This window comes from Thalia democratica, chromosome 6 (assembly GCF_965202585.1).
Source record: "Thalia democratica chromosome 6, ktThaDemo2.hap1.1, whole genome shotgun sequence".
NCBI classification, from domain to species: Eukaryota; Metazoa; Chordata; class Thaliacea; order Salpida; family Salpidae; genus Thalia; species Thalia democratica.
The window spans coordinates 40,134,251-40,157,006 of NC_139170.1; the positions used below are offsets into that span (position 1 = coordinate 40,134,251).

The following is a 22,756-nucleotide window of genomic DNA, read 5'->3' on the forward strand; positions in this document are numbered from 1 at the left end:
TAAACAGTAATTCAGTAAAACCATTTTCACTTCCATTCATTTGGCATGAGTTAGACTAGTTAATTTTTAACTTTGTTTGTTTTGATTAAAGTTTTGATGTGTATTGAAAATAATAATAACATATTATTTTGTAAATAAGTTTTTGATATGTGTTGTTTAATAAATAAATTTTTTATAGCTTTATTTTGTCACTGATTGTGTTGCTTACTTGGAAATTTAAAGCAGTAAATTTTTTAGGTAGTTTTATTTTTGAATTTGTAGTATCAATAAATGTTTTAAGACCTGATAATTTTTATTATTTTTTTAATGTTTGTTTAATAAAAAAACTGAGACTAAAAAAAACAACTAAAAGTAAATTAAAAAAAAACAACTTTAAGAAACTTTTTTAAATTAAAAACTTTTATATTTATGTATTAATAAAAAATTTTAACATAAGTAAACGTATGGATTATTTGTAAAAACAAATTTTTAATTAGTTGTAGACAGTTTTTTTTAAAGTACAAAATGTTGTAAAATGTTTGTAGTCATTTTTTTCATTATTAAATTCAATAAAACTCCTTTTATATGTTAGCTAATCTATTTGATATACCTAAATGTTTTAAATGTATTTTTTTATACAACAAAGACTGTCAGCAATTAATGTGATTTTTTCTTATTATAAAAAGTTTTTGTAGTTGTAATAATAAGCAAACTTTTATAGCTTATATAAATATTTATAAATAAGTTATTATCAACGATGAATGTTGTATACAAAAGTCTTTCAAAGTTGAAAAACATTTACAATCAAATAAATCCAGCAACACTTACTGGTTAGTTATTGTACAGCAGTTGTTGAATATGATAATAATTTTTAAATATCAGACCACCATTAACTTTTATTCTACAATTTTATTTTACTATAAATATAAGTTTTGTCTTGTATTTTGTTAGTCTTATAAAAACATGCAAGCTTATAGTATTTTGTCAAACTGTTGTTTCTAATTGAAACAATCAGCTATACTAATTACTATACACATGATGTATCTTTACAAATAAGTTTTCAATAATTTTCCCCACACAGGTGCAATAGACATCATAGTAGTTGAGCAGCCCGATGGCAGCCTGGTGGCCTCACCGTTTCATGTCAGGTTTGGAAAAGTTGGAGTTCTTGCACCCCGTGCCAGAGTTGTTAGTTTTGAAAGCTTTGTTATTGAATGTTAATGGTTATTTAACTTATTTTGGTTATGATTAGTTTAATTTACTTTTAAACAGACACTTTAAAGGTCATAAAGGGAAAGGTCTATTTTTTGTAAAAACTAATATTTGCCATTGTTAAAATCCAAGTATAAGCTATAAAATACTATTGTAGAACATTAAATATGCAATTAAACTTTGAGCCAATTGAGGAAAAATGTCTTATAAAAAATTTGTTTCTTTATTCAAAAGGAAGTTATAAAAATCCATTTAATGCTTTGACTTGTTATATTTTGAATCCTATTTCTATTTTTTTAAACTCAACAAGCAATTAAAAATCAATAAATAAAACCAAGCTGTAAACAACTTTTCCTTGTGGTTTTAATGACCCATAAATTGAAACCAAAATCTTTAGTACAAACTCAAACTCATCAGGTGAACATTTCAATCAACGGGTCGCCAGTTGAGGATCTGAAGATGAAGTTGGGGGAGCAGGGGGAGGCGTTCTTCGTGATGGAGGGGGACAACGGCGTGGATCAGATCCCTCCGCAGCTGGTCACTTCTCCCATACCATCGAGACCCCCCACTCCCAGCAAGAAACACAAGAGGTGATGAGAGTTTGTATATTTTTAATCTTTTTTGGTTTTAGGAGGATTAGAGAATTTCATCTCTGAGCTTTCCAATAAGCTTATGGCAACTCAAGAAAGTTTAAAAACTATTTTCATAAATAGAGTTGTTTGCAAAGAGCCTATAGGTTCTTTAAATTTTTATGATAATACTAAAATAAATCAAAGTGTTTTTTTTTCATTAGACATCATCCTTGTTTACTGACAGTTATAAAATTATATAAGTTTCTTTAAATATCAGTTTCAGTTTAGTACAATACTTGGGTTTTATATATCATGTAAATAAATAATTCTTTAGTTTTTGGAATATTTTAATTAACCATTAATTTATGTTGCATTCTCCTATAAATATATAACTTTTTGTATTTTAAAATTTGAACTTAACTAAAATGTTCATTAACCAATAACTAGTGATTTTTTTACTATTAAAAATGTTCTACTAAAAATGATCTATTATGGTTGATATATTTTCTATTTGAAAATTTTTTTACATTCAAATGTTAAAACTTTAAGTTCCACATGGTTTTATCAAGTTAATTTTTCTTAGTATTTAAATTCTTTGTTTTTGAATATATATGCATTGCTTAAAATCAACATTTTTGTGAAGTAATCAAAAATAACTTTCATCAAAAATAAACTTTAGAAGCCAAGAAATTTAACTTAGTTTGCAGTTTCAAAAAAGTTAGTTTAAGTTTAAGCTAAATTATGGAAAAACAATTTTTTGAGAATTTTTCAGCCAAAAACTATATATTAAAATAAGGTATGAGCTAATTTAAATTATATTTTGTGTCATAAAACAAATTTTGTGTTATTTTTTTTTCCAATGTCGAAATTTAGATGTTTGCTTTAAAACCACATTTTCAAACTTGTTTGTTAAAACATTTATCACGCAACAGTATACTACATGTTTGCTCAAGAATTAACAAAAATATTTGCTTAAAATAATATGACTTTTTTATGTTCTTTATGGTTACAGTATTTAACAGAAACACATCTTTTCAAAACCACTCATATTTTCACCATAACCACGCGTTTATGATAAGCTCGAAGTTACTAAAGTTCATTAGTGTTTGAAGTGCTCTGATTGGCTTAACATTTGGTGGGGTGACTTTGATACGCTGCACTATGATGAATTTTTCTCCTTTCATTCATACGCGCTAGTTGTAAGCTTATCATATAGGAAGTGAATAAGAATTTTTCATGCGCTTGTTAGCACGTGACATGGTTATATCAATAGTAACCTAAATACAATTTTACTTTTAAGCTTTTAAAAATTAAAGTTTTATTTTTTACAGAACAACATTTTAACCAATAATTTTATGTGTCAATGATAATTTAAACTAACAAAGTTGTCAAAGTAAATTTTTGGAAAAATAATAATATAAGCATAATAAAACCCAAGCAATAAAGAAATAAACAAAAATAAGTAATAAATGCAATTAAAAATAGAGCAATAAAATTTTAACATGTGTCTCTTTTTTCTATACAAAAATTCCTATCCAAACAAACACACAAACACAAGTAAATATCAGTTAACGGGCGAGTACTGTACAAACAACAACGCATTTATTACACTCTGCAGTTCAAACAAAAATTCCAATGAACTTGAACTTCAAACTGTGTGCAAACAAACGTTTCTATTGGTTATCGGAAAAGTTTTAACGAGGTATATAAAAGCTTATCATGTGCGGTGGGCAACCTTGAGCGAGTGCGAGCTACAATTTTCTCTTAACACTATCGTAATTGCGCTTTCGGTTGTAATTTTCAGGAATAATTTGCTTTGCATTTAGCATACAAACATTGGATAATTTAAAAATGTCAATTCTAACATGTAGATGTATATTTAGAAATTATAAAAACAAGTTTTTGAGTTAATTTAATTACCTTGTACAAAACTTACTTGAATAAAGTGAAAAAAAAGATAGTATAACATTTTGTTTTGCTAAATGTCTAATTTAAAAAAAATGTTTCTACGTTTCTATGAAGATGACAAGACGAATTTTAATTGTCTTTTAAATTGTGTTTAAATCTTACTAAAGTAAACATATGGTTTTAAATTGAGGTCGTAACTTGAGCTTATTTTCGCTGCTTATGAAAGCAAACATTATGTTATAAAACTTAATTGAAAAGTTCTTGGTTGAACTTCTTAAGTTAAATATTGTAAATATATTTGATGCCATCTAATAAAAATTTTATTCCATGCCAACTGAGTTCAATTTGAAGTCAGAATTTGAGTACAAGGAAGTACATTAAATATTATTAAATAAATGAGTATATATTTTTACGGAAAGAATTTATTATACTACCAGGTTATTAACTAGAAAAAGTTATATACAAAAAAATTTAAGTTATTTCCTTTTTTTTTTCCACATATAAATAATAAGCTGTCATATAAAATTTATTTAAAAATAAGTTTTACATTAGAATAATTACATTTACAATATTAACAAAAGTAATTTATTGTAAAATTTAAGCTCTTGTTTAAAAGCTTTTGTAGTATGTTAAAACAGTTAGTTTAAAAAACTTAAATTGTGTAAAAGTTTTATTATATATGAAAAGTTGTAAAAGTGTTTAATTGTATTATAACGTCACACAGTGATGACGAGGCATCGTGCTGCAGTCTCCAGGATCACGACGGAGATTGCAAGAAGAAGAGGATGCGAAAGAAAAGAAGGAGGAAAAATGACCTCACAGTTGAAATGCCGCCAGAAATTGACAACAGAACGTCCAGCCAGAGTTCAAGTGACAGCTACGGGTTGGTGTGCTTATAAATAAAATATTCTGATAAAAATATTCATCTATTTTAGTTGGTTATTACTTTAAAAAGACAGCTTATTACTTTACCTCATGACTGAGTAAAAAGTAAGTAGGTTTTAGGTATTAGGCTTTTTAGGTAAATGCAATTTTAAAAATTCTTTAGTAAAATGTATTAGTGTTCTGTCAGTTATTGATTTTTATAAAAAAAAAAATTTACATCATCAATATTTAATAAAGTTAAATAAAAAGTCTGTTAACTAGAGAATTATAGACTATATCTATATATATGTATAAGGCTTCTAAGTTCACAAGCTTAGCCGTCAATTAAAATGTAAATACCAATATGAATGTTGTAAAAGTTCAAATTCATTAAGTGATTGTATTGCACAAATTGCCACGTGTTAAGTTGGCTTGCAACTGCAAAGCTGTCCTTTTAACATCTTTATCACGCTAATCTGTTCATGCTTTAATGACGTCACAATCACACAGAGGTGCTGCGGACACAGCAGCCTTATTCCAAGCCTACTATGACGTCATAGTCAACCGGGACAGCAGGCATGTCAGCGAGAGCACCGATTATAGGTGAATTTAAAAGCGTGAAGCAAGAAAAGCTTTGATAATTTACTTTATTTGAGTTTTAATACTCTGAAAATTTGGGTTTCTATAACTTTGCTTTTAGTTAGAATTAGAGTTGCTTCAAGTTAAAAATAATACACTGTTGTGAATACCATTTGAAGCTTATAGTGTGTGTGCAATTTGGAACTAAAGTTTTTTTTTAATATTATATTGATATGAACGTGAGTTTAGAGAAATGTGCTTTTTACAATAATTGAATGTTTTGGGCTAAATTTTGAATTTTATTAGCTTTTAAAGATTACTTTTAGTTAGACATAGTATAATTTAACGATTTTGTGATTTTAATTTCTGGAAGTTTGTGCCTTCTAAATATTATTTTATTTTCTTAGTTAATATGAAAGTATTGAATATTTGGTGGGCTTCCAAAGTTTTGCTTATTTGTAAAATTAACAATTAAGATGTTAGGACTCCTAAGTAGAATGGGAAATATGCTTTGTATTTTTGCTTGTATTATAAATGAAGTACTTTTATTTAGCTCATTGGTAGAAAACTCGATTTACACAACTTAATTATACTTAGAATGTTTTGATTACTTTATTAATTTCTAAAGTTAATTCACTACTTTATAACTATAAGTTAAATTTGCATGTTATAATTTGTTTAGTAATAATTATATGTCCTTAAAATTTTTACACTTTTCTAAACTTGTGTTTAAAATTTTATTCTTTTTCAAAGCATTTAAATTAAGCTACAATTATGCTATTAATTTCTTTTTAATTTTATAGTGACAAACTGCAATTAAATGCAATTTTAAATTAAAATACTTTATGCTTTAATTGATAATTGTTTTAATAACATTTGTATCTTATATTCTGATATTGCTGTTTTGAGTTACATAACTCAAATTATTAATGTCAAAACAGTTACTTCAAATGAAAATTACAAATTTCCTGAAGTTGTAAGGAGATTTATATCTTTATATAATTACTTTAGTTGTTGTAAAACCCAACCTTTTTGGTTTTCGTTTCAAGTAGGCTTAATGTTTAATATATCAGCTCTTTTTTATTCCAAATTGTCAAAACAAATTAATCCTTGAATAATCATGTTGAAAAACTTGTTTTTTTTTGCAGCTGAAATCTGTTTCATTTAATATTTTTTCTTTTTAATCATATGCATTTGAGTAATGTAATATAATGTAGCCTTTCATGTGTTTAATGTCATCACGAAACATCGTAAAAGTTATGTAAAATCACCGTTGATTAATCAATATTAGATTTTTCTGTTTCAAATTTGGATTTGACTAAACAAATCAATACTGTTCAACTGGCAGTATTAGAACAAGTATAAAAAGTTGCAGTTAGGTAACAGATAGAAACATCAGTTTCCTAATGAAATATTTATTGCTTTCCTTTTTGATTATACGTAACCAATTGCTTGTGATTTGTTACTGTCCAAAACACTTAGGTGTTGATTGAAAACAATTTACGCAGAAAATTAATTTATTGTAACAAAAAAGATAAAGAAAAATTATCAGGTTTTCGAAAATAAATTTTGCACAGGATCTCAGAATGCATCTTAGTATTACTTTAAAAATTGAAATGTTACAGTTGCAGTTACATTTGCAGTTAGAGCTTTAACTATAAAACTTATTTAGATGCTTTTGTTTTGCATAAATATTTTTTATACGTCCTCATTACTTGTTTATAGTTGAACCATATATTGCACTCGATTTGCACTTGTTACATTTATTTTCTGTTTGTCTTTAGTAACAATTTTATTTTTACAAAAAAAATCTATTACATTAATAAAAAATATATATTAAAACTACAATCACTTCATGTGCATTTTCAAATAGTTATTTAATTGTTCTGTTAAAAAATCCCTCAAAATTAAATAGATAATTTTTGTTTATTAACAGCAATTCCTAAAAGAATGATTTATGTTTTTTCATCCAAATCAACTTATTTACTACCACTATCAAACGGACAAACGTTTGTGGAAAACACAATATAAGCTTACATAACAGCAGTATATCACAGTAACTGGGTTACGTAACAAATTCGCGCTAATTTTCACCCAGGCTATAGTATTTCAGTTACGTAAGGAGGGCTAGTAGAAAATCCTTACATAACGCAAAAACGAAGTTTCGAGCACAAATATTTATTTTCACGAGAGATTTTTTGTACTTTTTTTCCAGCTAATTCACTCAGCAAAATATCTGGAATTTTTGTGTCTACATTACTATAAATTTTGTGATATTTTGTATTTTATATTTTCTATTACCTCCTTTTGTTTTCACTAAATAAACGTAATAAATATATGTAAATTTTTGCATGATCATTTGAAACATAATATTTTAATTTAAAAGTATACAATTCTAGTCTTAAAAATGAGATTTAAAATAACCCATTATACATTTTTTACTATATATAATCATTATTTTAAAATATACTTCATAAGTATAAAATGTAGGTTTGACCCACTGTTTAATTCAAATAAAACTTGGTTTTTCATATAAATTGTATTAATTAAAAGCAATTGAAGTTTAATTAAAGGTGTGTCAGAGGTTTATTTTAAATTGGCAACTGTTACAATTAATTCTCTGCGTCTTGCACAAGAAATAAAATAAAACAAGGTTTTTAATCCCTTTATACAAGAAATAAAACTGTTCTAAAAATTTAATGACAGATTATATGTATTTGATGAAACTAATTACCTTTTCATATAATTTTTTAACAAAAAGCTTATAGTTTTCTATTAGTTTTATTAAGTTCATAAAGTTTTTTTAATTATTTAACTGTTTATTTTTTACAGTGGTAAAGATACTGACCAAAGAAACTTTTTCTCTGACAGTGAGCTACAAAATAACAGGTAATTTTAAAAGAGCTAATCTAAAGTGACTAAGTATTTAAAAATGCTTTTAAATGTACCGACCACTTTTATTAGGACTGTAAAATAACAATGATTACAAAAACATTAAAAATAGTCCCTATGTTTGAAAATTTCGCAAGTTATATAGAAACCAAATGATTTTTACTATGTATATAAAAGCTTTCTATGGTCAAAACTTTAAGTTGTGTTCTAAAAATTATGCAACACACATTTAATTTTTCCAATACTACAAAATTTAAAGAATGTTTGTTTTGAGTTTCAACCAAAAAAAATATTACGAAACTCGGTTCAGTCGAGTTCGAGTGTTGTGACGCCACAATAAATTTCACAGGTCACGTGACGAGGAAATATCGTCCAATGAGATGGCGGGAAAGTACAAGTGGGGGTGGGGAGGCCTTCCCGACGAAAATGGTTTGTTTTCGTTTTGTCATTTCGCGGTTTTTTTCACTCGAACTCGTTTTAACTCGTTGTCTTTTGTAACTTGTCTGAAGTGACTGAAAATTTGTTTTCCGAACCGAAGTGACCTTTTGTTAAATTTTTGAGTATTCGTCGTTTCCAAGGAATTGCAAAACATTTGTTTTGAGGTTTCTTAAGAAAACATTTGTTTTTTTTTTATTAAAGGTGAGTTCAAGTTTAAAAAACAAAGTGTTACCCAATTCAAACAGTAACTATTTTTTTTCAAAGTTTAATAACCTTTATATTGCTGCAATTACTATTTCTAGATAAAAACAGTATAAACTTCAGGTGAATAATGACTTTTTTCTTCTCTAAAAACTCCAGCTTTTTTATAAAGTTCAAGTAAAGATATTTATAAACAATAACTTGCGCTGATAAATTTTCAGAATTAAATCAAATTTTAACAAAAGTTTTTAACATTGTTTTTGTAATCAACATTTCTTATTATTTTCATTATCTTCAACATCTACACAGTTTTTTTGTTGTATTCTTATGTTATTTATCATACACGTTTTATATAACAGCCAGAGATTCATCATCGTCTAGTGGTAGCGACGATAATGTCAACGAAAATAAATTCAGTGAAAACAATGTCACTGAAAATGTTGTCACTGCAAATAATGTCACTGAAAATATTGTCTCTGCAAGCAATGTAAATGAAACAGCTGATAAATTGCATCAGATCAACTTGAATGAACCAAATGATCAGTTCAGGTTAGTACAGCTTATACAAGTGTTGTAATGTTAAATTATTTAATTTAGATTGATACTTTAAAGTAGTCTGCATTTTCTACTAAGTACCAGATCAATTATGTCATAAATTATTCTTAATGTTCGCTGATTAAAATTTATAATTAGCAACGAAGTAAGTTTGTAAATGGTTGTTTTATTTCCTAAATATTTTTATAAAACCAATTAAGAATACATGAAGGTATTATTCATAGGTTACTTTAGAGCAAATGACTTTTATTTAAGTTATAACATATCATTAGTGAAATTAAATAAACGTATTACTAAAAGTAGCATTAGTCAAAAAGCACGTTAAAAACTATATATAGCTTAAGGTTAAGTTATTTAGGCTAAGTGAAAATAGGATAAAGTTTATTGAAATTAGAGTCATATTTAAGTGTTGTGGCAAAATATTTCTGTTTTACGAGAACTTACTGAACATGGTTGAATGTTTGTGTGTCGTTATAATTTGTTTATGTTATTTTGTTTACGTTATAAAATTGTTATTTTAAACAGCGTTGACGAATAATGACTCATATGCGTTCAACTGTAAAGCTTGTTTTGCAAAAGTTTACTAAAGTTTACGCTAATTAATAATTATAATAAAGATAAATAGTTCTCACTTAAAAAAAAAGAATATAACTTTTAGTATGGCATATTTATAAAATAGTTGGAGAATTATGAAACCTGAGTATATTTTTTATGTTGACAAAGTAAATTTTGATAAATGATGTATGGAATGCTGGAAATGTTTTAAATTATTTTTTCAAGAAAAACATGAGATACCATCAAAACAATACACCTTGTGATTATATCTTAAAACTATAAATTTTTATTACACTACCAATAAAAACAAAATTTACATATCATACTGTTGTAAAATGACATTTTAAATAAATTACAAAAGGTCTGGAGTTTCATTATAAAGGAAAACATGAGACATAACAAAATATTCCTTGTGATTTTATTTGATGGAATTTTATTAATAAACCTGTAGAACACAAGACAATAAATCGGCTTGTGATTTTTCTAACAGCCAACATTTTTATCATATTACAAATAAAACTGTTAAACTTGTGTTTTAAAGGTCAAAATTTTTATCATTAAAAAAGTTTTTGTTAACAAACCTGTAAAACACCAGACAGTAAAATTAATTTATATGAACTCAAAAAGATATTTCATCTGTTTGAGCAATATAGTATTGCATTATTAAAATTTGAAAACAAAAGATAGCAAAACGCCGTGGAATTTTTAACATTTTAAAATTCACAAACAGAAACTGTCAAACCCGAGACAGCTTTGTGAAACTAGTTTGTATGAACTAAAAACTTCTGCAACCTTTTGCAAGTATATCGTATTGCATTAATAAAACTTTTGGAATTTTCATCATAACCAGTAAAAGTGCGAGAACGTCCTGCAAAAAGGCTTGCGACTTCCATGAACTCAAAAATTCTGCAACGTCCACTGCAAATAATAACCGCACATTGCAGTTTATTTTATTGCACTGTATCGAGAGCACTCCTAACTTCTATAAATAGCAACCGTGCGAAACACGAAGTTTTCCAGCATTAATCATACTCGAATGCAGAAATTGTATGCGGAATTTAAAGCGGTTTCAGAGCAGAAAACGCCTTTTTTCTGATAAATGCGCAAATTCCAATGGCTAATATTGATTTTTTTGTGTGTGGCAACTTTTTCTTTGCACTTCATTGGTTATAGAATTTTAGCAAACAATAAAAGTTTTTTTTTTGCTGGTTTAAAATTGAGTTTGACTATAAAAAATTTTTTAGTTGGAGCTATGTCCAAAAGAAATGCAAATAGTTTTTACCAGTATTTTATGTACACAATTTTAACACGAATTTACGTAGGTTTTTAGCAAAACAAATGTTTTAAGACGCTTTAAAACCAAATATTTGTTGAAATGTCTTACATGGTTTTTACACGACCAACGTATTTTTACAACTACATTAAGTACATTTATGGGTATGATAAAAAGTTTCCAATGTTTTGATGTTTACTTATGCAACGATAAAGAAAATAGCAAAATTATCTTTTGGTTATTTAAGTACTCAGTGACCATTATATATTTCTTTACTAAAAATTGCAGTAACGGCTACTTTGCCAATAAAGCTCGTTTTACGACATTTAGCTCCACAGTAGAAGTTTTAAAAATAAAAGTGTTTAGTTTTTGTAACGATTCCGTTAACAGTTAAAAGAATAAGCCTTTTTATGTTATTATTTTTTGTTCAACATTTCTCAATTTACTCAAAAATTATAGTCTTTTATTAAAAAAATAACGTAAAAGTATGTACTACATAGTCCTAACACTATTTTTAAAATATTTAGAAGTCTTTCTTCAGAGGAGGATAATTTTAAACTGGCTGACAATTGTGAAGAAAGTAAGTTGCATTTATATATATACAAAAATAGCATACTCATACGCTTATTTCCCAAAACTGACGTAACAAATTACAGCAACTTATAAAATAAATTCATACTTTTCATTGAAATTACTATAAGATTAAAATAACTGAGTTAGAATAACATTTTCTAATGTTTTTTTTTAATTGCATGTTTTCGAACAATTTATTTATGTGTATTTTTATTTTTACATTAGAAAAAAATAATATTTTAAACTTTTATTTTCAAAACAGCCGGAGGGTGCGCGAATGATATGAAGACTCTCACAAAGACTTTGGATGAGGAAAGAGAGAGGAAAGATTCGGGACCTCTTTATTTGGACGAAATTGATAAATTGGGGCCGCACCAAGCCGATCTCTACTTGAAAGTTTGTCAATTGATACTTTGAAAAAAATATATTAGTATAAATATAAAATAAATTAAAATTACTATTGAAAAATTAAATTTGTAAAATATTTGCTCAGAAAAATTTCAATAAAATTATGATAGTAGTTAGTGGCTATATTTACTTTTTTTTTTAAATGTTTTATATATTTGGTATAAAAATACTTGTTTATAATATTTAAGTAGGTATAAAAAGACAACTAAAAACATCAACAATGTATCTACATTATAAGTGTTACAGTGAAAAAAAAAACTATTTGTAAACTCAACTTCATTGAAAAACTCTATCTAAATATTGTGCTTTGTACTAAGTTAGTCTTGTGGGTCAAACGTGATAAGTATTAGGCAATATTATCCGGATTATAATATACAATTGAAATAATTAATTTACAATACTTTAATTTTATTAGTTTATCTCTTTTAACCAAAATTTTTATCGGTCCAAAATTACAAGTTATTTAAATTATGTATTCAAGTTTAAATGACCACATGGTATCAATTGATTTAATAAAAACGTGGCTTAGTTCCCCTGATAAATTCAATAAAGCTAATTACCTTAAATACTATCTAAAATTAGACAGACGTTTCAAGTTTATATTTTATATAAAAGTTGAAATATTGATTGTACTTGATTGTTTTTTGAATAAAGTAAATTTAAGCAAAGGTTTATAAATCAATAATTACGCTCTAATTTCTAAAAATTAATTTCAACTGTACTAAGTTTTACTTTTTAATTTTTCAAACGAAAAAGTTCATGTCTTGAAAAATTTATGATGGTAAATAACTTGTATATTTTTTGAATTTTTAAATCTAGATATTTTTCTTTTTGTAAAAACAAAAATACAATGATTAGTTTTTATTTAAAAATAAGCTATTTATAAAACATGACCTATGGTTGAAAATATTAGTCAGAGCCTATTTTTGTAAAATTAATATTATGTTTAAAAAAGTGCACTTAGTTATAAAAAACAACAGCATTAACAAAAAAACAAATTAAACCCAACTAATAATAAAAATAATCAGGTAAAAAAGGACGCTCCAGTGCAACCACCAAACCAACTCACGGACAAGAACCTCCAAATTGTCAGGGCAGTGAGTCCTGGTAGCGACAGTGGTACTGACAATACCGAGTACTGGGACAAAAAGTAAATTAAAATTGAATTTGTTTTTTGTCTGTAATTTCTAAACAATTTTTTCTTATTAAAGAGAGCACTCTAAATTTCATGTCAATCTTATTGAAATTTACTGCCTAAATTGTATTAATATTTACGTTACCAATTGACTAGATAAAACTAAGTTATAATTAAATAATATACATGGTTTTATTGGATTAGTCCGATTTGAACAGTTGCATTGAAACTGTTTGCTGTTAGTTAATTATTTGCTTAACTTAAAACGGAAATATTTGACAGTTTACTTATGGACTGCAGATAACTCAGTTTAGTTCAACATAAATGAAAAAACAAATTAGTTCACTTATTAAACAATAAAATTTGAAGAGTGTGAAAAATAAACTTATTTATCTTTTTTAACACAGTTTCCGTTAATGTTTCTTTAACCCATATGTTTTTAATAGCTACAATCTCTATTCTTATCTTTTGTTTTCCGTAGTAGATAAAAGTGATAAATTTTTAAGTTTACCATATTGCTCTTATCTATTAAAGATGTATTTCAAAGCTGTTTATCAATTTGATTTATTGTTAAATTATTTGAAAATTGACACTTTATTTTTAGATATTATCACGTGTTAAAAGCCATGCAAAGTTATTCCAGTACTGCTAATTTGAAACGTGCCCGTTATATATGATCTGTATTACAGTTATAAATTCCGATACAAATTCACACAAATTAATTTGAAATATATTTTTCAACAGCAGTGAACAATGCAGTATCGATCAGATGAACATTTCGGCTTCGATGTGCGGTCTGCCAACAACCGAAGGTTTGTAATTTGTGTCATTTGGAATAAATTGCTGCGGTTTTGTGACATCAGCTGTAATGCCGAGTTGAGTTTAGGAATAAAAAACTTTTACAGGAATATTTGAGCTGGTTGTATTATGTTTCATGAGGAATAAATTAATGTGGTTTTTGCTGTTTGCTTTACTTTTTAGTAGTGAATTGAGTTTAGTGAAAGGAAACTTTTATTCAAACAATCAAGCTTATTGTATAATGTGTGTTCATGAGGAAAAAATTACTGTAATTTTCTGGTGTTTGCTTTAGTGCTTAAGTATATGAAATGTATATGAATAAATTGTTCAAATGATGTAATTTATAATAAACTCTTTGTATTGCACGTGGTGTATTTTGAGTTTAAAATAATGGGAATTTTTACTGTCTGAACCACATGAAAAGTAGCGAAAGTAGGAAAAAAAAATTAACACGGGAGAATAAAAAATTTAACAATTTTAATTGAAACTTAAAGTGAATTATATTTTTGCATTAGAGCCAGTATAATTATTGTTCCGAAGACTAAACTTAACCAAGCTTCAATTTAATTTTTTTTAACTGAAATAATCTGTTGTTTAAAAAATGAGTCAGATTTATTTGTTTGCCATCTAATCTCAGTGACTCACAAAAATCACGCTACATTTCAAGACATTTGATTGGCGAGTTATTTATTCTTAAGTAAATCTATCGTGATTGACAATTTCTTAACTAGCTGCACACAAAACGTGATTAATGAAAATAATTTTATAGCACCAAAAATAGTTGTGTGTATATTTGAACTTTTAGGGTTGTAAAGAACGCAGTGAAAATTTTTTACTTTCTCTTACTTGATTGGCATTTTCACGGTTGATTTTTATTGCTTCTTTACAAAAGTCATAAAAAACTTGCCCTTTAAAACTTTATTGAAAAGTGAAATTCAAACTATGTTTTACGAATAAAAAGCAACTTAATGAGTTAATTATTTCAAAAGAGGTTTTTTAAACAATTACAAACTGTTTGAATTTTTCCTTCTTTTGCTTTACAAAAATCTCAACCACAAAATCTGTAATATGAAAATTTTAAAACACGAACATACAAATTTTCGTTGATTTATCTTGAAAAATTACCAGCTCTCCCTATTCACACTTTGTAGCTAATTTAAAGTATTCAGATTATAAGAATGACGTTTAATATATTATATATTTCTCTTTTAAGAATAGTAAGTACACGCAGATTTGTTATTATTTAAAAACTTCCAATCAATTATTTCAAACTGTTTAAGTTTTTTTTTCCTTTTTTGTTTTACCGAAATCTCAAGCACAAAATCTTTAAAAGTAAAATAAAAAAGCTCAAAGCACTACAGGCTTTCATTGATTAATCAATAATTTTCTCACGAGAAATAGACGGCCAGTTCTCCTTATCTACTACATAAAACTGCAATGAAATTAAGGTAATTTATCGGATTAAAACGCTCTTAAACCAAACATATTCTCCATACAGAAAAGTTCGAAGCAGACTTGTTGTCGTTCGAAAAGTTCCAGCAAGACCCGATGTCGTACATGAACAATGACAAGCTGGTAGTTAGAATAAACGACAAGCACTACACTTGGAAGCAGGCGCAACCTTTGTTGTTGTCACTCATTCTGTTCAAACAGAAACTACCCGAGGTTTGTTGGTTGTTTGTTTGCGTTTAATAAAAGTTTTTTACCTTTGTATAAAGTATAATTAAAACTTGATTATATTACTAACTAGTATTTTGTTTTAAACTCAGATTATTTGGTAGTTTGAAACTTTATAAATAATAAATGAAGAAAATGTATTAACTTGGTTTAAAAAAAAGAGTCAATTTTTAGCAGATGAATATATATTTTTAGTTTTTTAATTTAACTTTAGAATGCATGCTACTTAGTTAATATTTTACCAGTAAAGTAAACATGCAGCAATTAGTTTAATCAGATAGATAAAGTTCATTTCACAAAGTAAATTGCAACTTTAAACGTGATTTGCATTTATGCATTTTTACAACATTTCGTTAACTATTTCCTTCTACTGCATTTAATATTACAAAGCATTTAAAATACACTTATTTTATCCTTAAAAGGAATTTTATACTAATCTGTAAAAGATCAAAATAAGTTTATTTTTATAATTTAAATTTTTTACTTAAAATAGATCACTTGCTATCTTACAACTAGGTTACCTTTTGTTTTTTTTTTAATTTTTTAAATATAAACTGACCAACAACTAATATTTTTTTCTGACCAATCAGGAGTCGGTGTCGCCGGCGCAAACACCGACGGAGCCGCCGAAGAAGAACTGGAGCAGGTGGTTCGGGTTCAGGAGTCAGGCGGACACCCGGCAGCAGGGGGATGCCACTTCATCGGGTGCCCAGGACGACACGGAGGTCGCCGTCATAATGGACCCCACCGAAATTAACGGGTTCGTTGTCATGTGAGAATTTTTCGACGACTGACTAATTTTTTAAAATATGTTTTATTAAAAAAAAATTGAATTAGGTCTAAGCTATTACTTTACTTTGTATTTTTAAGTATGTAAACGTTTAATGACAGTGACGAGTTGAAGGAAAACATTGAAACTAAAAATGAAAAAAATGTGACAATGGAAGATTTGCTGGCGAGCACGAATAAAAATTTGATGAAAACAACAAGACTAACACCGCAGCAGCTGGTACTTATTGTTTATTACATTATTAAATAAAGAAATAGATTGTAAGAATTTTTATGTTGAAAGTAGCTGTTTTTAATAAAAAAATAACTGTTTTTTTATTTTTATTGATTTATCTGACTTCGTAAATACTTTATGGAAAAAAATATTATTTGTTTTTATTTTTTTAGCTAAAGTGGGTGGCATCGTGTGATTGTGGTTTTTAATTTTTAGAAAAATTCATTGTTTTTTCTTGTCACGTATTTGTTGTTTTGATTTTGGAATATTTATTTTATTAAATTTACAAAAACACAACAACTTTAAAAAAATAATATTTTAAAGTTTAAAGTACAAAATGTATAAATCTAAAGTTATTTTAATTTCAAAAACTGATGTTTTGTTTAAAAACAATTTCAAATTTTTTAATCTTTTTTAAAGAACTTAAATATTAATTTTTTATTGGTGTATTGTTTAAACAACAACTTGTTTAAATGCTTATTATAAGCAATTGCCCGTAAATAAACAATTAATACAGTAAATACAGTTAATTAGATTTTAAACAGTTAAAAACCCATGACTTTTCTAAAAAAAAAATACTTTCTATCAGATAATATTTTACAAAAAAATAAAATTTACTTATGCACATATATCACAAGTAAAATAAATACCTAGAAAAAAAATTCAAACTCATATAACTTTAAAAAAAAACTACTTGAAAAAATTTTAAATCTCAGACATAAAAACCTAAACAAATGTAACTAGATTAGTTTTAATTTTAAAACTCGCCTGTAAAAAATTATATTGAAATTACGTTAAAACGAGACTGAAAAAAAACAACAAATAATTTTTTAGAAGTAAAGATAAAATAAAATTATGTCCTTTAAAAATAAATATATTCACCAACAGGCGGACCTGCAGCTGAAGGAGGGCGCCAACACGATCACGTTCAGCGTGACGACGCAGTACCAGGGGACGAAGCGTTGCCACGCCAACATACACCGGTGGAAGTGGAGCGACAAGGTGGTCGTCAGCGACATCGACGGCACCATCACCAAGAGCGACGTGTTCGGCCAGATACTGCCCGTCGTCGGCAAGGACTGGACGCAGGGCGGGGTGGCCAAGCTGTACCACAACATCAGCAGGTGGTATTTTTGATAGTAAAGTAAAACTAGTGGTTTTATTTAAACTTTAGAGTGATTACTGTCACATCTGGTATTAAATGTGAAAATTATCTTAAACGTTCTTAATTTTTTTTGTTTGTTTTGCGCTTTTTAGTTTAGTTTTTTATCTACCCTAACTTGAAATGTTTGGGACGTGAATCAGGAGAAAATAAAAATTTTCATCTTTGTGTTAAAATATTTTTTCATTTCGTTTTCCATTACTAAACTAATATATTGTTTACTTATTGTTTGATCACTCACAGTAACGGATACAAGTTCATATACTTGAGCGCGCGGGCAATAGGCCAGGCATCGATGACGAAGGACTATCTGAACTGGGTGAACCAGCACGGCGTTACATTACCCTCGGGTCCGTTGCTACTCTCCCCATCTTCACTACTCACTGCTTTTAAAAGGTAATTTGATGTGCTTTGCAATACTTTTGTTCCAATACAAATAATTCACTAGACTTCTTACACTCTTAGGTATTTCACTATTGTTTAGAAAGCATAATTTAAAATGTTTACGTATTTTAGATAGTTGTCAACTAAAAGTTTTTTTTTAAATTGTGGTATAATTATTTTTTAATTAGAATGTTTAAAATACTTTATAGTTTCTATCAGACTAAAGTTATGCCAGTTTTACAGTTACACAGTGACTAATTTATAACTTGTTTTCGTCAAGAATTTTAAGGTCTACCTTTAAAAGGCTTGTTTTTCTCTTTACTGATGTAAATTGGTATAGTTGTAGAATTCTTTTCACTAAAATGTAGACTGCATGTTTATATGCATAACCTATTTGAACACAACAAAAATATTTCCACAGAGAAGTGATAGAAAGGAAACCCGAAGTGTTCAAGATAGCTTGCTTGAACGACATAAAAAGTTTGTTTCCCATCGGTGAACCTTTCTATGCCGGATTCGGTAATAAAAAGACGGTTAGTAATCGTTGTTTTTAAAAGTGGTTTATAGCTGACTTAAGGTTATGCTGTTTTATTTACATTTACTAGTTGTTGAGTTATCCATTTCAAAGTTGTTTTAAGTAAATTAGCTTTATGATAAAAATGTAACCTTGTATTGTTGTTTTCAGTACTAAAAGAAAGTATAATATATTTTAAAATTTCAAAATGTTTTACTTATCCAAGTGGTAATACGAATTGATTTGTTTGATTTCCAGGATGTGATATCGTACGAGGCAGTGAACATACCCAAGGAAAGAATGTTCACAATAAACCACAGGGGTGAGCTGGTGCAAGAAAACATCCCCACATACCTTACTACGTTGGTTTAATTATTCTACAAAAAATATTGACTCTTTTATTTAAAGAATATATATAATGAAACAACTAAGTTACTTTATAAGCATTTGAATATTATATGTTTGAATTATTTTGAATTATTCCCACATACCTTACTACGTTAGTTTTTTTTTTTTTCAATAATTAACTGATTACTAATATTTTAATTAATTATTTATTATTTAATTTAGTTATTTATTTAATTACTTATTATTTTTTAATTATTATTTTTGTTAATAATAACACTACTATTTATTAATTACTAACAAGTTTATACTTGAAACAATATAAAATATTTGAAACTTGTTTACTCTAATTATGTTCACAAACCAAGTTTGTGTAAACAACTTAAAACGTTGCTGACTTGTACTCATTTCGAAAACAAGTTTTGAAACTTGAAAAATAGCGGCCTTAAAAAGTAGAAAGCCGTAATATAGATAATACATTTTTTCATGAAAACAGTATTGATTTTCCGAGCTTAACTGACTTATCAGAACAGTAACACCTTTAATTACAGTATTTTAAATATAAATTCTGAGTTTAAATTTCAATTTTATCACCCAGGTTGTCAGACTTGGGCTTGGTGGTGGACAACTACTTCCCGTACATGCGCCCTAACCAAGCAAACCTGGGCCAGGAAAATTATTCCGACTTCTCGTTTTGGAAGAGCGACGTCCCATCTATTAGCGATGACGAAATCAAAAAATTAATGGGATTATAAAAATAAACTTGATATAAAATAAATGCGAGTTTAGATTGAGGAAAAGTTTTTGTGAAAAATTTTGTAACTTTCTGCCTAATTTGCGTGTTTGACGAGGTTTTATAGGTTCCTACAAAATATATTTTTTTTAAGAATTTAAGCTTTAAAAAATGTTTTAAGATAAGTGAGTTTTTTCTGTGATAGTGCTTTGCTGTGTAGCTAAATTAGGAAAAACTGACTTTAAACTGGTTTTGAAAGAAATTAAAAAGTGTGGGAAAGCTTTAATTTTGTTTTAATCCAGGTTGTGACTGAGTTGTTATTTTTCTTTCAATCATGGCTAGTTATGAACTTCTACAAGTCTGCTGCAAAATACGGGGCTTTTGTTGTTAAGGTTCAAATTTAAATGATTTGTTTTAGTATTAAGAAGAAAAAAAAGACTGCTGTGTTTTATGCGATTTAAAAGAATCCTCAAGTTTAAATTTTGTTTATATTTTAGAGCTTTAAGTTTTCGATTTTAAGTTTTGAAGAACAGCTTTGATATTATTTCAATCCATAAAAATATCACTTTCAAAATTATATTTCTTTTTAAACTCAGAATTATTAATTGATTATTATTTAGTAATTAATAATAATCTCTGTAGTCCTATTCCAATTTACTTTCATCCATTTAAAAAAATTTAAAGCTTTTTAAGTTCTATGCACAGAATTATTCTTTAGTTAATTTAATTTTAAATGATAGATAAATTTTTGCTAATCTTGCTAATTTAAGTTAAATTAAAAGGCTTGTGCTAATATCCATACTTTATGTCCAAATATTTTTGATGTGATTTCGTAATAGAATGCTCTCTAATCCGTTTAAAAGTCTTATACACTGTCGTATGTTTTCTTAATTTTATGCTTGAAAATTTTGTTCTTATTTTTTTAAAGCTGTATAAAGCCAATATAATTATCTTGTCATTTTGATAGAGAAAAACTAAATGATTGTCGATACGTAATAATAATCTAATTTCTCTTAAAATTTTTGATAAAAAATCTACCACAGAGTACATGAGTTAATTATTTTGAATATTTTAATATATTTAATTAAGCGTTTCTAGATAATTTTTCGTTAATTGTTAGTAATAGGTAATGCGTTCTGCAATTCTTTATAAAGTTAATTTATTTTGGTAATTATGTTCTTTCGTACTTACTTAATTGAAATATCTTTCTTTATTCGATATCCATCCATTTTAATTGCTCTCAAGTAAAAGTGTAAATATTTCTCACGAGCTACTGTTTTTCTTTTTTGAAATAAACTTTCGTCTAAATTTTATTTTGTTGTTTGTTTATTTTTGATAGTTAGTAAAAAAACATATGTTTTGACAGTATTTATTTATCCACCAGCATAAATTCTAGTTTTAGATTAGGTCTAAAATTATATGGTAGGTACCATTTAATTTTTTTTTTTTAAACTTTTTAAAAGTGAAATAAAATAATTTAGTCTCAAATAGGGTGTTCCCTTTTAAAATGACAAGTTTTTATAGTTTTAAGTTGTTAGAACTTGGAATTTCGAATAATATTTGACAAGCGTTTAAACTAGGGTTAACAAAGTGCTTTTCATACACGTCCCTTTAGCAGAAATTTAAAAGCATATTTGTCCTTATTTGTTAAATATCGCTCCTTTAACCGTTAAATCCTCATGTACCTTTTCGCTACCACACCAATTAATGCATCTTGATAGCTAAAATCGCCATTAGAGAAGAAAATATGTTGACAACTTGTTGAACCAACAAGTAACAATGATTACTTTTGAGAAACCCTGTACTCATTTTTCTTTGGACATATTATTTAGGTCAGGTTTTTCCAAGTTAGGTCGTACGGCCCTCGTTTGGGCCATCTTAGAAAATTTACAAGGCTATAATTTGAAATCTATGCCAGATATTCTGTAGTTCAGAATGAAAAGCAAACAAAGTTCTCTCGTTTTGAAACTTTTACCACATAACACAGTAAAATGTATTGCGCTCGCTATATTTCTATGAAATTTTAATGGAGAGGGGAAACGCTTTTTAAATGACTTCAAAGGGGGCTTTGCAAAAAAAAAAACTTGGAACCCCCAGTCTAAGTTGAAGGTGGTAAACTCTCTACTCTGCAGGCCAAATGTGGCAATCTTTTGTATGTAAAAGGTATTTTTTCTATCAATGCTAATAAATGTATATTTTCTATTTTGCAGGCCGCACGACGCACTATTTTGTACATTACTTTAAGTATAAAATGCTTTTTATATTACTAGTGTATAGCATTTATTATTAAGAATAAAACATTGAAACTTTTTATTTTAATATAGGGGTGTTTTAATTTTATTTTAATATAGGGATGGGCAACGTGTGGCCTCCGGGCTGCATCTGGTCCACAAAATTCAAGTCACCAACTTGCAAAAGGTAAAATTGCGAATACAAACTTGACCACTGAATCATTTTTTGCAAGTTACGCTAAATATTCTGGATTTGATATAAAAAACAAAAGGTCTTAAGAAGAATTTACGGGAGATTTGAAACTTACGCTAAATACAGTAAGAAAAAAGGTCACGTATGATTAGTATTTAGTCGAATTAAGTCTGTACCTGTCGTGAGTAGAATGAATTTGAAGTGCTCCGACCAACTGTCTGAAACATTTTCCCACTTTTACTCTAGTATAAGCAACAACAAAAAAGCATTAACATTATTTTAGTGTTATATACCATTTGCAACTTAATATCAATAGATTATTCATTTTGTTTTATATTTTATTACACAAAGCTTTTCAAAACTATACGAGTTTCATTGTCAAGTGATAAATTAAAAATGAAATTTGAAAAATATTTTGGTAAGTGAACAGCTTTAAAAAATAACTTTAAATTATGACGTATGAATAAATTCAAATAAATGCAAAATTTAGAGATTTAGCAAGTAAAAATAAAGATATGTTTATAAATAGATTGTTAATAATTTTGTTTTTCCATTTAATGCTATTTGCGTAT

At 27.2% G+C, this 22,756-nt stretch overlaps 1 protein-coding gene across 3 annotated transcripts; it reads left to right on the forward strand.

The window, feature by feature from the left end:
* The first annotated feature begins 698 nt into the window (after positions 1–698).
* LOC145837848 (phosphatidate phosphatase LPIN1-like) lies at positions 699–21,067 on the forward strand. Of its 3 annotated transcripts, none has more exons than XM_082945308.1 (20): positions 699–809; positions 1,061–1,167; positions 1,609–1,781; positions 4,396–4,554; positions 5,046–5,138; positions 7,947–8,003; positions 8,356–8,435; positions 9,005–9,194; positions 11,556–11,608; positions 11,864–11,997; positions 13,038–13,159; positions 13,889–13,956; positions 15,441–15,607; positions 16,210–16,379; positions 16,511–16,628; positions 17,511–17,746; positions 18,028–18,180; positions 18,590–18,701; positions 18,941–19,044; positions 19,626–21,067. In XM_082945308.1, exons 1-20 carry the CDS (start codon positions 737–739, stop codon positions 19,780–19,782), a joined length of 2,526 nt encoding a protein of 841 aa, XP_082801434.1. In that variant the 5' UTR covers positions 699–736; the 3' UTR covers positions 19,783–21,067. The 3 variants fall into 3 exon arrangements, with proteins under 3 accessions (XP_082801434.1, XP_082801435.1, XP_082801436.1); XM_082945309.1 differs by having other exon boundaries at positions 13,892–13,956; XM_082945310.1 differs by lacking the exon at positions 5,046–5,138.
* The last annotated feature ends 1,689 nt before the right edge of the window (positions 21,068–22,756 follow it).